This window comes from Seriola dumerili, unplaced genomic scaffold (assembly GCF_002260705.1).
Source record: "Seriola dumerili isolate Sdu_G_001 unplaced genomic scaffold, Sdu_1.0 BDQW01000216.1, whole genome shotgun sequence".
Taxonomy (NCBI): Eukaryota; Metazoa; Chordata; class Actinopteri; order Carangiformes; family Carangidae; genus Seriola; species Seriola dumerili.
Genome location: NW_019174471.1, coordinates 997092 through 1015495, shown reverse-complemented (window position 1 = coordinate 1015495; position 18404 = coordinate 997092). Strand labels below are relative to the sequence as shown.

The window sequence follows — 18404 nt, the reverse complement described above, 5'->3', positions numbered from 1 at the left end:
GCATGAGAAATGTCAAAATACATAGTATAATAAGACATAAAAATGTTATAGTACAGTAAGGCATAAAAAGGTCATATTATAGTAAGGCATGAGAAATGTCAAAATACATAGTATAATAAGACATAAAAATGTTATAGTACAGTAAGGCATAAAAAGGTCATATTATAGTAAGGCATGAGAAATGTCAAAATACATAGTATAATAAGACATAAAAATGTTATAGTACAGTAAGGCATAAAAAGGTCATATTATAGTAAGGCATGAGAAATGTCAAAATACATAGTATAATAAGACATAAAAATGTTATAGTACAGTAAGGCATAAAAAGGTCATATTATAGTAAGGCATGAGAAATGTCAAAATACATAGTATAATAAGACATAAAAATGTTATAGTACAGTAAGGCATAAAAAGGTCATATTATAGTAAGGCATGAGAAATGTCAAAATACATAGTATAATAAGACATAAAAATGTTATAGTACAGTAAGGCATAAAAAGGTCATATTATAGTAAGGCATGAGAAATGTCAAAATACATAGTATAATAAGACATAAAAATGTTATAGTACAGTAAGGCATAAAAAGGTCATATTATAGTAAGGCATGAGAAATGTCAAAATACATAGTATAATAAGACATAAAAATGTTATAGTACAGTAAGGCATAAAAAGGTCATATTATAGTAAGGCATGAGAAATGTCAAAATACATAGTATAATAAGACATAAAAATGTTATAGTACAGTAAGGCATAAAAAGGTCATATTATAGTAAGGCATGAGAAATGTCAAAATACATAGTATAATAAGACATAAAAATGTTATAGTACAGTAAGGCATAAAAAGGTCATATTATAGTAAGGCATGAGAAATGTCAAAATACATAGTATAATAAGACATAAAAATGTTATAGTACAGTAAGGCATAAAAAGGTCATATTATAGTAAGGCATGAGAAATGTCAAAATACATAGTATAATAAGACATAAAAATGTTATAGTACAGTAAGGCATAAAAAGGTCATATTATAGTAAGGCATGAGAAATGTCAAAATACATAGTATAATAAGACATAAAAATGTTATAGTACAGTAAGGCATAAAAAGGTCATATTATAGTAAGGCATGAGAAATGTCAAAATACATAGTATAATAAGACATAAAAATGTTATAGTACAGTAAGGCATAAAAAGGTCATATTATAGTAAGGCATGAGAAATGTCAAAATACATAGTATAATAAGACATAAAAATGTTATAGTACAGTAAGGCATAAAAAGGTCATATTATAGTAAGGCATGAGAAATGTCAAAATACATAGTATAATAAGACATAAAAATGTTATAGTACAGTAAGGCATAAAAAGGTCATATTATAGTAAGGCATGAGAAATGTCAAAATACATAGTATAATAAGACATAAAAATGTTATAGTACAGTAAGGCATAAAAAGGTCATATTATAGTAAGGCATGAGAAATGTCAAAATACATAGTATAATAAGACATAAAAATGTTATAGTACAGTAAGGCATAAAAAGGTCATATTATAGTAAGGCATGAGAAATGTCAAAATACATAGTATAATAAGACATAAAAATGTTATAGTACAGTAAGGCATAAAAAGGTCATATTATAGTAAGGCATGAGAAATGTCAAAATACATAGTATAATAAGACATAAAAATGTTATAGTACAGTAAGGCATAAAAAGGTCATATTATAGTAAGGCATGAGAAATGTCAAAATACATAGTATAATAAGACATAAAAATGTTATAGTACAGTAAGGCATAAAAAGGTCATATTATAGTAAGGCATGAGAAATGTCAAAATACATAGTATAATAAGACATAAAAATGTTATAGTACAGTAAGGCATAAAAAGGTCATATTATAGTAAGGCATGAGAAATGTCAAAATACATAGTATAATAAGACATAAAAATGTTATAGTACAGTAAGGCATAAAAAGGTCATATTATAGTAAGGCATGAGAAATGTCAAAATACATAGTATAATAAGACATAAAAATGTTATAGTACAGTAAGGCATAAAAAGGTCATATTATAGTAAGGCATGAGAAATGTCAAAATACATAGTATAATAAGACATAAAAATGTTATAGTACAGTAAGGCATAAAAAGTCATAAAAATGTCATAGTATATTAAGTTATAGAAACGTCACAGTATAGTAAGGCATGAAAATGTTATAGTACAGTAAGGCATAAAAATGTCAAAAAATGTCATAGTATAGTAAGGCATAAAAAGGTCATATTATAGTAAGGCATGAACATGTTATAGTAGAGTAAGGCATAAAAATTTCAAAAAACATAATATAGCAAGGCATAAAAATGTCATAGTATTGTAAGGCATAAAAATGTCATAGTATAGCAAGGCATGACAACGTCATAGTATATAAGGCATAAGAATGTCATAGTATAGGAAGTCACAAAAACATCATAGTATAGTATTATGACTCCTTTGGTGGCAAGGTAGAAAGGAGATGAAACGACAACCAAAACCTGAATCAAGTAGCCATGTCATAAGTAAAGAAATATTGTTTATTAAAACAGAAATCTATTAACAAAATACAATTGTGGAGGAGGATGGGACGAGGTGGTTGTACCAAACAAACTGAAAAGTACAATAAAACTGGGCCTAGCTAGACTCAAAATAAAACTTAAACCAAAATCCTGAGTCTTATCTAATAAAGAAGGTTAACCAAAAGTAAATACAAAGGTGTCACCAACCCTAAAACCTAGTGTGTATATACAGAGGAGTCCTACGTGAGTGCAATGTATAAAGGGTACCCCGACTTACCTATCCACCACCTCACTCCACAAACCTTGTTTTAAGTTACTAAATTAGCTCAAAGTCACGAATCGAAAACACACAACAACCAGCAGCTCCAGCAAACAGAGGGAGAAAAGAAGTGACCACAGCACTGCACGCACGGTCCTTTTGTATGGGGAGGTGATTAGCTGGTCCAGGTGCACCCACACTCCACAGGTGCAGGCCAATCAGGCTGATTGCACCTGAGGACAGAGAGAAGGAAGGAGAGAGAGAGAGGGGGGAAACACCCACAAACACAAATGCACTTTTCTCAGCCAGGCATGTAACAATAGTAAGGTATAAAAATGTCATAGTATCGTAAGGCACAAAAATATCACAGTACAGAGAGGCAAAAAAAATGTCAAAAAATGTCATAGTCGAGTAAGGCATAAAAATGTCAAAAACATCACTGTATGGTAATGCATTAAAAATGACAAAAAATGTCATAGTGTAGTATGTCATAAAATTATCATAAAAAGTCATAGTATAGTAAGGCACAAAAATGCCATAGTACAGTAAGGAATAAAAATGTAAAAAAAATGTCATAGTATAGTAATGCATTAAAAACGTCATAGTATAGGAAGGCACAAAAACATCATAGTATAGTAAGGCATAAAAATGTCATAATACAGAAAGGCAAAAAAATGTCAAAAAATGTCATAGTATAGCAAGGAATAAAAATGTCAAAAAAGGACATACTATAGTAAGGCATGAAAATGTCAAAAACGTCATAGTATAGTAAGGCATTCAAATGTCAGAGTATAGTAAGGCATTAAAAATGACAAAAAACTTCATAGTATAGAATGTCATAAAAATATCACAAAACGTCATATAGTAAGGCATGAAAACGTCATAGTATAGTAAGGCATGAAAGATGTCATAAAACGTTATAGTATATTAAGGTATAAAAAAGTCACAGTATATTAGGGCATAAAAATGTAATAGTATTGTAAGGCATTAAAAATGTCAAAAACTACATAGTATAGTAAGGCATAAAAATGTCATACTATAGTAAGGCATTAAAGATGTCATAAAACGTTAAAGTATATTAAGGCATGAAAATGTCATAGTAAAGTAAGGCACAGAATCGTCATAGTATAATGAGGCACAAAAACGTCATAGTACAGTAAGGCATAAAAATGTCAAAAAAATGTCATTTTATAGTAAGGCATAAAAATGTCATATTATAGGAAGGCATGAAAACGTCATAGTATAGTAATGCATAAAAACATCACAGCATAGTAAGGCATAAAAATGACAAAAAAATGTCATAGTATAGTCAATCATAAAAAAGTCATAGTATAGTAAGGCATAAAAACGTCATAGTAAAGTAAGGCATAAAAATGTCATAGTATAGTACTGCATAAAACTGTCGTAGTATAGTAAGGCATAAAAATGTCATATTATAGTAAGGCATAAAAAAATGTCAAAAAATGTCATTGTATAGTAAGGCATAAAAAACGTCATAGTATAGTAAGGCATAACAAAAAGTCATATTATAGTAAGGCATAAAAATATTACAGTATAGTAAGGCATGAAAACATAAAAAAGTAACATAGTATAGTAAGGCAAAAAAATGTCACACTGTAGTAAGATATAAAAAGTCATAGTATAATAAGGCATAAAAACGTCATAGTATAGTAAGGCATAACAAAATGTCATTATATAGTAAGGGATAAAAATATCATAGTATATTCAATCATAAAAATGTCATAGTACAAAGGCATAAAAACATCATTAAAAAGTATCATAGTATAGTAAGGCATAAAAATGTCATATTATAGTACGGCATAAATGCATCATAAAAAAGTAACATAGTTTAGTAAGGCATAAAAACATCATAAAAAAGCATCATAGTATAGTGAGGCATAAAAAAGTCATAGTATTGAAAGGCATAAAAATGTCATATTTTCGTCAGGCTTAAAAAAATCAATAGTGTAGTAAGTCATGAAAAAACATGACATTATAGTGAGGCATAAAAATTCATAATATCGTAAGGCATAAAATGTCTTGGTATAGTTAATTATAAAAAAGTCATAGTACAGTAAGGCACAAAAACATCATAAAAAAGTATCATAGTATAGTAAGGCATAAAAATGTCATAGTACAGTAAGGCATAACAAAACGTCTTAATATAGTAGGGCACACAAATGTCATAGTACAGAAAGGAATAAAAAATCATAGTACAATAAGGCATAAAAACATCATAAAAAAATATCATAGTATTGTAAGGCATAAAAACGTCATAGTATAGTAAGACATGAACAGTTATAGTAAAGTAAATCATAAAAAAAGTCATAGTACAGTAACGCATAAAAAGTCATAGTAAAGTAAGGCATAAAAACATCATAAAAAGCATCATAGTATAGTAAGGCATAACAAAACGTCATTATATTGTAAAGCATAAAAATGTCATAGTACAGAATGGCATAAAAACATCATAGTATAGTAAGGCAGGAAAATTCGTAGGATAGAAAGGCAAAAAAAATGTCTTAGTATAATAAGGCATAAAAACATTATAGTATAGTATGGCATAAAAACTTCATAGTATTGTAAGGTATAAAAATGTCATAGTATATAGTAAGGCATGAAAAAAGTCATAGCATAGTAAGGCAAAAAAACGTCATATTTTCGTCAGGCATAAAAAAATCAATAGTGTAGTAAGTCATGAAGTAGTATTGTAATAAAGTAGTATAGTCATAGTTCAGTAAGGCATAAATATGTCATAGTATAGTCGGTCATTAAATAAATAAATAAATCAATAGTGTAGTAAGTCATGAAAAAATGTCATATTATAGTGAGGCATAAAAATTCATAGTATAGGTAGGCATAAAAAAGTCATTGTATAGTAAGTCTTAGAAAAACGTCATTGTATAGTAAATCATAAAAATGTCAAAGCATAATGGGCAATAAAATGTCATAGTATATTCAGGCATAAAAAAAAAATCAATAGTGTTTTAAAGGTGCATTATGCATTGCTGCATGACGTCACTTCTGTTGACGTTCGAAGTAAATACCAAACAAAACAGAGCAAGCTCGCCCCTCCCACCCATGTTTGCATCGGACTGGAAGCCCTTCTGCCGGCGGAGTTCTCGCCACCTTTGAATCAATTCCCCAATATAAATGCGGGTCTTCGTTCGTTCCTTCTCCATTTTTCTCCTCCTCGCCATATATTCATCTGAACATCTTTTCTTTGGTCGTGTCCGTGCCTTGGCCATTTCCCAAAATATATCATTGAGTCGTTAGACCTAGTTCATGGCGCTGTCCAGCTATCTACTCTCAGATACTCACGCTACTCTATCAACTCTGCTCACTCCATATGTGCACGTGCACTAACCCCCACCCCTGTGTGTATTCAGGGGGCCGGCACCTAGTGGATCAAGGGGAGATGCCTATGATTTGAGACAAAAATAAAATCGCGCTGAAACCATGCAGGAATGCATAGTGCACCTTTAAGTCATGAAAAAACATCACACTATAACAACGCAGAGAATTTCATAGGATAGTCAGGCAAAAAAACTGTCATAGTATATATAGTAAGCCATAAAAACATCATTAAAAAAGTATCATAGTATAGTAAGGCATAGAAAGTCATAGTATAGTATAGTATAGCATAAAAACCTCATACACAAAACGTAATAGTATAGTTAGGCTTAACAAAATGTCATAATATAGGAAGGCATAAAAATGTTATAGAACAGTAAGGCATAAAAACATCATGAAAAAAGTATCATAGTATAGTAAGGCATAAAAACATCATAGTATATTGAGTCATTAAAACATCATCGTATAGAAAGGCATAAAAAGTCGGATAGTAAGGCAAATAAGTCATAGTATTGTAAGGAATAAACACATAATAGTACAGTAAGGCACAAAAATGTCATAGTATAGTAAGGTTTAGAAACATAAGACAGTAAGGCATACAACATTATAGTTTAGTAACTCATAAAAAAGTTATAATATAGTCAGGCATGAGAAAGTCATTGTACAGTAAGGTATGAAAACGTCATTGTACAGTATGGCATAAATAGCCTTAGTATAGTAAGTCATAAAAAACGTCACAGTATAGTATGGCAATAAAAAAAAGTAATTGTATAGTAAGTCATAAAAAAACACTCGGTATATAAAGGCTTAAAAAGTCATAATAGAGTAAGGCATTAAAAAATCATTGTACAGTAAGGCATAAAAAATACATAGTATAGTAAGGGACATGTCTTTACTATCCACCTGAAAACCTTCTCCCTTGTTTGTTTAATAGAGCAGATGACAGATATGATATCGCAAAACCGTACAACAGGGAAACCATGATTTCAGTAGGAGAGTGTTTCATCTGTACATAGATAACCAAATACCTAAATAATTACCTTGTGAGAGCAGTTTTTTATTTTCATGATAACGATCGACCATTCAGGACTAAACTGAAAGAAGAGAAAGTTCAACTTTTCTTTTTTGTTTAATGGGGAGAGATCACTTATTATTTATTCATCTGTCTCTTGACTCTCTTTCCTTTGCTAACTATCTATCCTTTTGATACTTCAGTTTTTGTCATGGATGTAAACTTTTAGCACACAATCAGACTGATATAACAAACAAATAAACAATGTGGTCCGGCCACTTGGCTTATCACAGAGATAGCACTTAATGCAAGGGATAATTTCATTTTAGAACATTTAAAAACATTATTTATATAAATATACACTCACTGGTCACTTTATTAGTTACACCTGTTGAACTGCTCCAACACAAATGTCTAATAAGCAAATCACATGGCAGCAACTCAGTGCATTTAGGCATGTAGACATGATCAAGACAATCTGATGAACTTCAACCCGAGCATCAAAATGGGGAAGAAAGGTGATTCAAGTGACTTTGAACTTGGCATGGTTGTTGGTGCCAGACAGGCTGGTCTAAGTATTTCAGAAACTGCTGATCTACTGGGATTTTTACACACAACCATCTCTAGGGTTTACAGAGAATGGTCTGAAAAAGAGGAAATATCCAGTGAGCAGCAGTTCTATGGGCAAAAATTCCTTGTTGATGCCAGAGGTCAGAGGAGAATGGCCAGATTGTTTCGAGCTGATAGAAAGGCAACAGTAGCTCAAATAACCACTCGTTTCAACCGAGGTACGCAGGAGAGCATCTCTGAACACAAAACACGTCGAACCTTGAAGCAGATGGGCTACAGCAGCAGAAGACCCCACCGGGTGCCACTTCTGTCGGCTAAGAACAGGAAACTGGGGCTACAATTCGCACGGGCTCACCAAAATTGGATAATAGATTGGAAAAATGTTGCCTGGTCTTATAAGTCTTGATTTCTGCTGCGTCATTCAGATGGTAAGGTCAGAATTTGGCGTGAACTACATGAAAGCATGGATCCATCCTGCCTTGTATCAATGGTTCAGGCTGCTGGCGGTGCTGTAATGGTTTAGGGGATATTTTCTTGGTACACTTTGGGCCCCTTAGTACCAATTGAGCATCGTTTAAACACCACAACCTACCTGAGTATTGTTGCTGATCATGTCCATCCCTTTATGACCACAGTGCACCCATCTTCTGATGGCTACTTCCAGCAGGATAACATCACCATGTCACAAAGCTCAAATCATCTCAAACTGGTTTCTTGATGACTTCACTGTATTCAAATGGTCTCCACAGTCACCAGATCTCAATCCAACAGAACAACTTTGGGTTGTGGTGGAACGGGAGATTTGCATAATGGATGTGCAGCCAACAAATCTGCAGCAACTGCCTGATGCTATCATGTCAATATGGACCAAAACCTCTGAGGAATGTTTCCAGCACCTTGTTGAATCTATGCCATGAAGAATTAAGGCAGTTCTGAAGGCAAAAGGGGGTCCAACCCGGTACTAGCAAGGTGTACCTAATAAAGTGACCAGTGACTGTATATTTTTTTTATATAATTACACTTTTTCACCCAAATTGTACTGTTTTTCAAATGATTTGTCGGCCCACTTGCAATACCTTCTTGGCCCACAGGTTGGGAACAACTGACCGAAGGAAAGATATTTTAATGACATGATAGATTTAAGGTGAGGTAGATATAACATAATACAATATAACATCCTACCAAATACAAGAACACTGTGGAGATATCAGTATTAGATAAAATTGCACTTCTTTTTCTATAAATAGTTGTAATGTTTCCACAGTATAATGCCTGTAATGGATAACGGATAATGATAAAGTATGTTAGCTGGATTAAAGGTTCACAATACCAGCATGTTGTTGCCTTTCAGCGAGTGTGTCCTTTTTCTTATAAACAACACAAGTAGTGTGTGTCGTTAATGCAGTGAGATAAAAGCATAGAAGTGTGTGTGGTGGGTGTCAGACTTTCATGCAGGAGGCTGCAGTTTGTTTCCTGCCACAGAATCACATTCAGCTTTTTATGAACTATAGCATAATCTTTTCCCTGTTACCAAGTGTTTTAGTTACCATTTTTACCATAACTGAAAACATGCTGCAGATACTGTAGAAAGAGACAATTTTAAATTTGAGGTTTTAAAAAACAATGTTCTCATTGGGACAATGCCATAGCACGTTCCTGGTAGATTACAATTTAATCTATTGTTTATCCTGAAGTTGTCAAGATCTGCTAGGCTTGTTTCCAGAGCTGTAAACGCATTTCGTTCTCCTAAAATTCTAAACTGCTGTGCTTTTTTTGTCATCTGACAAATCACTGCCATGATTGGAGAGCTTTTTAAAAAATTCCTATTATGGGGTGTCGAGTGGCGCAGTGGTCTAAGCAGGTGCCCCATATGTAGAGGCTACAGTCCTATCTGCAGTTGGCCCCGGTTCCCATGTTGGACGACCCTTTACTGCATGTCATTCCCCCTCTCTCTGCCTCCCCATTTCCTGTCTCTCTCTACTGTGCTATCATAAAAAGACCAATAAAATATACTTTAAAAAAAATCTCTGAACTATTGTGTTCAAGGTCACATTCTTTTCTTTATCTAATCCGATTGATATTTTCATCTGTGGGAGTTTGCTGCTTCATGGAAATGACTCCTTTAAATTCGTCCTGCCTCTGTGAGCTCAGATGTTGAATCTGAACTGGGCTGTCCAAGGAGGAGGGGGATCCAGAGGGTGTGCTGGTGTGTTGTGCTTTAAGCCAGTCCTTCCCCCATACACACACACACACACACACACACACACACACACACACACACACACACACACACACACACACAGACAAGAAACACCCACACTTCTGTGGAACTTCCTTACTCAATCTGGCTGACTTATCATGGGGTGACTTGAACTGACGTTGAGTCAGACAGTTCTGATCGTCAAACAAGTCTCTCTGAGTTAAACAACAAACAGAAGGAGGTAAGTCATCTCAGCTTAGCATGATCTTAATTTACACAAAAATCTGCTTTTATTTCCTGGGCTTCTCAGAGGTTCTCAGTTAAATGCTTTGTTTTCTTGCTCTTGTTTTCATGGCTTACAGGAGCACACCTGCAGAATAAAATATCAATCAAATATATACTGACTGCATCATGTGGTGAATGATTTGTTGTATTTCTGACAGATTTTCCTACAAACAGTTGAGATGGAAACTACAACATTTGATTATGACTACAATAGCAGTGTGGTCCAGGTCCCCCCGTGTGATCCTAATGATGTCAACAAACTGGGAGCTCATCTATCCGTCCCTTACTACTTCATGTTTCTCTTCAGTGTCTTTGGCAATGGGCTGGTCCTGGTCATCATCCATCGGTGAGTGGACTCAACAAAAATCGGAGCTTGAATTAAAACACTGAGTATGTAGTGCGGGAGTTATTAAAAAGAATCACAAACAATATTCTTAGTTCAGGAGTTTAATGCAGAATGCATGACCCGACAGTTTTTAAAACAGGTCAGTGATTTATAATTTAATAAAAACACAACCTTTACTGTAAAATTTCAAATAGGATAAAATTCTAATTTGAAAGTAGGTGTAAATTAGAATTGTAAAACTTAAAGTGATAGTTGTTGTTATTTGACGTGGGGCTGTGTGAGGTACTTATCTATAGTCAGTGTATTTCCTGCAGTAGATTCAGATCAGGTCCCAGTTTAGAGAAGCAGCAGGAGCACCAACACAGGAGCTGAGTGATGAGCTGCTGTGGACAGGGTCAACAAAAAAAATTTACTTCAGCCACTTTAAAAAATGCCTGCAGAAAAAAAGTTCATATCAATTTAAGTGTTCACTTTATTTTGAATGTTTTCACCATTTTATCTTGCTGTCAAACAGCCCTTTCCTTTAGAACTAAATTTTTCAACTGATCTACTGCATTCCTACGCACAAATGCACCTACGCTTAGCACTGTCTCAAAAAGGTGATCCGCAGAGTAACAGTGCACACCGTAGGTGCGTAGCAATACGGCAGTTCGACGGTTGAAATCTGTAGCTCCTAAGCAAATTTAAATAAATCGTACACTTAAACTCATATTAGCTTTTTTCTGTGGGCATTATTTTTGCTGTCCACAGCAGCACATCAATCAGCCTCTGTGCTCCTGCTGCTTCTCTGAACTGGCGGTGCACCGATCTAAGTCCACTGCAGATAATACGCAGACAATAGATAAGTACCTCAGACAACCTCATGTCAAATAACCCAAACTATCACTTTATGATTTTAGTGCTGGTTAATCTACAACATCTGTGGTCACCGTGCTTTAACACAACTGGAAAACCTTGTTGAGCTGCTACTTACAGCACAGGGTCAACTGAGGATCTGCTCACAGTGCAACTAAACAAACATAAGAAAGAGGTCAGTCGATGATCGGCCTTGGTGAAAACAGCACTGACAAAAAATATCAAAAAATGCCAATGTCTTGTTTTGCTGGTTGTAAGCTTTTAATGTGAAGCTGCAGCTGTAGAAAATGTTTGGTTTGCATCAGCAGCAACTTAATACAACTCAAATATGTTTGAGAGGGAGTGAATAGTCCACAGTGACGTTGATATCAGTGAGATCAAATTACCATATATTATAACAGCAACATTAGATTACATGGTTTTCTTCTTCAAGTCATGTGCATGAAGGCAGTGTATATCCAGAGCAGGGATGGTGGAAGAACATTCATTACAGACTTTAAATAAACAGGATGGCTATTGCTGAAAAGCTGCTGGCCATAAATGGTATCAACGTAGGATTTGATTAAGGATTTTACTGCTATATTTTGTCTACCCTCACTTGGTGGACAAAATTGCAGTCTACTGCAAAACAGTCCAACAGAACCACAAATTACAGGCTCCAGAAAATGAGCATAAAGTTGAATCAACACCTCCCTGAAACAGTTTCAGTTTCTCACATTTGGGAGGCAGAATGGACAGAGTGCCTGGGACATAGCAGAGAAGCACTTCCATGACAGGATTCAGTTCTGGGCCATTTGGGGCAGTGGTGGATTTGACTGGAGATGTCATCAGGTTGTCAGAAAAAATGACACCTGACTGAGAGAGGATGAGATGAAGTCATACCAGGAGGCTCTTATTCTTGTGCCCGGTGACAGAAAGAGATGAATACAGTAGCTATTCAGTAGGTAAAGTTCCTCTCTGTAAGCCCCATGAGAGTTACTTCTACTCTGTCACTGTCTGCTAACTCTCCGCTCCCTTGTTTCCACCGCTGCTTTCTACCTTTGTGAGCGAGCGAATGTGAAAAATATTCCTGGTGATCATGGAAACACAAATGACAATGTCAGAGATGAACTCAGCAAAGTCTCACTGGGCCTTGGACTGAAAGGGATGTTTTTATAATGCAGCATATGACAGAGGGTTGAAAAGATGCTATGCCAGTTGCATGTTGACGGGGATCAGACTCAAAGAGAGAGGAAAAAACACTCTCCCCCTCATTTTATTCACAAAGCTTAGTTACAAGTCAAATGGACATTTTATTTTTCTTTTGAGCTGGATGTAAAACTTTAATTCAAAATGCAGACCAGTGCAGATGTGCTGCGCCCAGTCCCATCTGGACAAATGTTGAGTCCTTTATTTGTGACAGTCAGAAATATAATGATATATTGTTATAACTCCCCTCAGGGTTATAAACTCATTTCAAATCCTTGTTTTCAGGACTTACATTTCTGATTTTAACAACCCCTTGTGGTTATTTTAATAAAAGATAATGTGGCAATATATGCTGGGTATGAGTAAGAATATACTGTACAGTTATACAGTTTTCCTCTGGCTCTAAATGTCAAAAACAGGAATGTGATGGGAAAAACTGGTTCTGTATAACATGCAAATATGCATCTTTGTTACATATAAAAATAAAACTAAACAAACAAAAAAAGCACAGTGTCTTATTACAGAAATGGCATTTTTCATCCATTTGTTCATTCCAAACAAAATGTATTTATTTTGCATTTATTTATGTATTTATTTATACTTATGTTGTTTTTTTTGTCCTTCATATTTGTGGACACACAACTCGTGTCACACTATACTAAGCTAAAGATCTGTCAATTTGTTTAACTGCCACCAACCAAACCACAGATTCAGGGATTCAGATTCCACTGAAAGATAATAGATCATGTGAAATATCACTGTTAAAAATGCCTGAACCATAGAATCTGTTCTTCTCTAATAACTGTTTAAATGACCTTTTCCTAGGTTTGAGAAGCTGAGCACAGTGACCAACATCTTGCTCCTGAACCTGGTGTTGTCCTCCCTGATCTTCATGAGCAGCCTTCCCTTCATGGCCGCCTACATGCAGCTCTCCAATTGGATCTTCGGCAGCGTTATGTGCAAGCTAATGGGCAGCGTGTATTATTTGGGTCTCTACAGTTCTGTCCTCTTTCTAACTCTCCTGACCTTCGACCGACACCTCGCTGTCGTGTACTCCTTGGACGCACTGCGAGTCAGGAACAGATGCTATGCAGTGTGCTCCTGTGCTGTGGTGTGGCTGGTCAGCAGCCTGGCGTGCATCAAGCCGATGATGCTCCTAAACACATATACTGATAATATTAATGAAAGAACCATCTGTGAAGAGAATACAGGCCTAAATAATGACGTGCTGATAAAATCTGGACTTTACCTTCAGCTTTTCCTTTTCTTCATCTTCCCTCTGGTTGCTATTATTTACTGTTATGTTAGGATTGGACTCACTGTCATATCATCCAGGATCGTCAGCAAGTTCAAGACAGTCAGGCTGATATTCATCATTGTCCTTTTGTTTTTCCTGTGCTGGACCCCATACAACATTGTACTGCTGACACGCGGTACCACCTGCCAGCAAAAACGCAAAAGGGGTTACGCACTTCATGTCACTCGTAACTTGGCCTACATTTACTTTTGCATCAGTCCCATCTTCTACACATTTGTGGGGAAAAAGTTCCAGAGTTACTTCAGACAGATGCTGGTGAAACACTTCCCACGGTTACAGAAGCACATTTCCGTCGATCGTAACAGCAAATACAATATATCCACAAAAAGCACACCGAATGAATTTTAGGAATGGAAAGCCTTTGACTTCTCAGCACTGGCATATGTTCAACAAACCATGGTTTTACAAACAACTCAAGGAAGCCATAATAATTTTAAGGCTGTCGAGGCGCAAAGCAATGAAGTCCAAGCAGGAAAAAAAGGTTCTCTCATAGCAGGATCAAAGATTTCTGTGATACAAATCAATATCTACACTATGGTTGGCCATGTCTATTCTCAAGCCATTAAAAATTTGTGTTATGTTGTCAAAGTCCAGCCCAACCTTTTAATTTGTCATCATGTCATGTATGTAGCATCAACACAATTATCACACTATTCAGTAAAAAAAAGTTCTTGGTTTCACAAAATCTCACCTTTATGTAGCCGACAGCTCAATATGTTAGGAGGGCAATGAAGAACATTGTTTTACTCACATTAGTGTGTCCTGCACTCACACAGTATTCTCCACACAGGTGAGAGCACTTGAACTTCTGAATGACAGGTGACATTCGTCAGGCTGAAATGAGTCACTGAATTTTGCGCCCATCATATTTTAGTTGTCGGCATCGTCTTTGTGTGACAGAATTTATGGGCAAAATGAGGATCCGAAAATTTGGGCAAACTTTAAACATATAAAACATTTGAATGACTCGAAGATTGATGTACGAAAAGTGGTTCACTATGTATTTTTACCACAGAATGAATCAAGCATGCACACTCTGTTCAGTGATTCTCCACATGACCTCCAGTCTGCTAACGCCTGCTAGTGACTGGATTTGTTTTGATTGTTTATATCTCATATTGTTTCTTCTTGTTTCTTCTTTTAAAGATTTTTTTTAATGATTTTTCTATAATTAATATTGTCCTTTGTAAAATTGCTCTTAAATGATTCATTTATTTAATTAATTAATTTAATGTCTAGATTGTCAAGTATTGCACAAATCACAGTTTACATTGAAAGAAAACAGTGAACTGTGAGCGAAAAGCCAAAAAAGGGATGTTAAAAGCTTCATGCAATTAGTTGATGTTTGTTTGATTTTTCTCTTTGTTTGTCTGTATTTGATTTGATTAAATCAACCCTTTCAATCAGCAGGCTGCATGTTTTGGTTGTCACATCCTGCATATTTCCAGGATAAATGTCCCTTTTCAAATAATCCCTTTCACCTTGTTCATTTTGAAAGGTAGTAGCTCATGGTTTGAGTGGAAGTTCAAATACAAGTTTTCATTTTCATGTTTAAAAGAAAACAAGACCACAAGAATGCATTACTGATCTGAAAGGTTTTCCCCAACAATTCCACAGAACTAAAAATGCTATTATGAAGAAAATTGTCTGAAGATTGAAGAGGTTGAGCCATCGATTACAAAAAATAGAAGTTTTCTCACTCACTTCTATTATCTAGTGAGATATTTGTCTCTGACATGTCTGCCTCCGCCCTATGGAGCAGTGTTTACATTGTCATTCTGTGGATAATCTGGACTATCACTACTGATTCTGAAGAGAGATGTTGCTGTTTGATGCTACTGATGTGACTGCATGAATGGCAGTGTCAGATGGTCAAGACTGAAACATCTCAACAAATACAGACATTTTAACAGACATTCATTTTCCACAGATAGCAAAATAAATTGGGCCACATGCTTGTTTTCTTCTGGCCCAGTAAACGCTCGGTTCTGTGGCCTGAATCTGGCCTGTATGACGCATGACTGTCAGATGCTACTTCCACATCTGGATGAATTCTGGTGGATAGGACAACAGCTGGATTCTGCCCAGATGTGGAAGTACATGTACCAGACTCGGGCTGAGGACCAAGCCCTATGTTGGGCCAGAAGTTTCATTTTGCTGTCTTGCTAGGATGAATCCTTTAAATCACTTTGGTGGCACCCTGATGTTTCCTCTAGCGCCACCCAGAGGTTAATATTTTTTAATTTCAGCAGAACATCTCAGCAACTTCTGGATGAACTGTAACAACATTAGTGATCTCCTCACCTTTCACCTTTCACCGTCATCAATTTAAACGTCTACTTTGTCCAATACTTTGGTTTATGCAAAACAGGAGGTGGTAAGACGGTGGATATTATACCTGCTAAACATCAGCATGTTAGCATTGTTATTGTGAGAATGTTAGTATTCTGAGTTAGCATTTAGCTCAATGCACCTCTGTGCCTAGAGCTGTTAGCATAGCAGTAAACTATTAGTGTTGTTTAAGTATCAATTGCTGTACAATACAGTGGGGTCCTAAAGTCTAAAAGTGGTCCCAGACTTTTGCTGTAAATATAAAGTATTTTGAGTTAAACAATGTTTTTTCTTCTTGTTTTTTATTTACATAAATGAAGGGGGCAGAATATTAGGCCACGTCCACCCTACTACAACTCAGGAGTAGTGTGGATGCCAGGTGTTAACATGTCATAATTTTAAAATTAAAATATAGTATTGTGGATGTAACCTTACAAACAACTCTGTATATATTTTACTAGGAAGTCCCATTGAGATACAAGATTTCAATAGAGACCTAGCCAAGATAGCAGCCACAGAACTCACCACATATTAAAATACAGCATAGAACATAAAACACCACATACACCGCAATTTGAACTCAATGGCATCTACAGACAAACAATTATATATCTCATTAACCACACTCTTTATGATGCCCTTAAAATGTTCAATGGATATACAGTAAATTTATCTAATTTTAGATTCTTCTGCAGATCATGACTCAATTTCATCATGTCTCAGCACTGAGGTCATAGTGGTGTTGTTGTGCTGCACTGCATTATGTTCAGAGGTGTTTGCAATGTAACAGTTCTGGCTTATTACGAAAAGTCTAAGTTTTTAGCACCTTACTCATTAAGGATCTTTTTATCATTGATTGGATTAACACCTCGATGACAGTGTCGACAAAAACAGTTGTATTGGATTGCATTAGTTTGTACAGGTGCACCTCATAAATAACACTCCAATTAGGTGAGAAAATATTTGTTAATTTAGACGAATCTGCCCCTTAATGAAGTTTTGCTTTGAACACATCAGTCTTCTATTTACTGGATCTGCTCTTTATCTTAAGATTAAATAGCAAATAAATAAATAATGAGATCAACCACAGAGACCAAGTCATCTTATTGTTTCACCAGCCACAGCTGTAAACACCATTATTTGTCACAATGTCTGAGCTTGGTCCTCGCATGGGTGCAATTTTTAAGCGCTGGCAGATCACCTGTCAAACTACCCTCACTGCCAAATTTCACCCTGTGTGCTGCTCAATGATAAATTGTAACCCAAGCTTAAATTTCTGCCATTCTTTCTGCAGGAGAGAGGGAAGAAAAAAAATCAAGCTGTCAAGAATGAATAGGAGTGTCAGCAGAAAGTAATGCTTTCAGATAAGAGGTCTTTCCATCCGTTTTTCTCTGTTATGTCATGAGCAAAGTCAAGGCTGGCGAAAAGTTAGAGGAGTCCTATATTATTGTACTAAAGATTATCAGATTAAACATGTTTTGCATGTGGGAGGAAAGAGGAAGTGGAGTATTGTGCAACAGCGTATTGCCTGTGCATTAATATTTAAGCAGCACTCTTGTTGCTTAAGGTGAATCTAATATTTAATATTTTATAATTGGGCTGCAGCTAATGATAATTTTAATTATGGATTAATCTGCTTATTATTTTTATACATTGTAATTGTTTGGGTTGGAAAACATCAGAAAAAAAGTGTTAAACGCAAATCACATGATTTACGTGATGATTTACTGTTTTTCTTTTCCACTATAGGTGGAAAAAACAGATGGAAAAGAAAAACAGTAAATCGTCACATTTCAGCAGCTGAAACCAGGAGATTTTGTGAATTTAATGAATAATTGGCTCAAAACAGCCGCTGACAAATTGCTGAATACATTTGAAAGTGAAGGAACAACAACAGAGGTGTGTTGTGTATTATAAGAGTGACTTGTTAAAAGGTGAGTGATAGTTGGACGATAAGTGGCTCCCTGTAATATATCAGGGCCCATGACGTCTCTGTTTTGATCTATAAGTTTTCATGGAGCTGTATAATGTGTTTTTAATGTGTCAGCATGCAACACTTCTGTTGTTTTGCAGTAGAAATAGTAGAATAATTAACCAAAATGACAAGTTTGATGGACACAAGCACAGAGGTTTCTGTTGTTATTTTGCAGTCA

At 35.4% G+C, this 18404-nt stretch overlaps 1 protein-coding gene across 1 annotated transcript; it reads left to right on the top strand.

The window, feature by feature from the left end:
* Window positions 1–10058: 10058 nt before the first annotated feature.
* LOC111228277 (C-C chemokine receptor type 3-like) lies at window positions 10059–15326 on the top strand. Its single transcript, XM_022754141.1, has 3 exons — window positions 10059–10169; window positions 10372–10559; window positions 13428–15326. The coding sequence occupies exons 2-3, from the start codon at window positions 10393–10395 to the stop codon at window positions 14266–14268; spliced, it is 1008 nt and encodes a 335-aa protein (XP_022609862.1). The 5' UTR covers window positions 10059–10169; window positions 10372–10392; the 3' UTR covers window positions 14269–15326.
* The last annotated feature ends 3078 nt before the right edge of the window (window positions 15327–18404 follow it).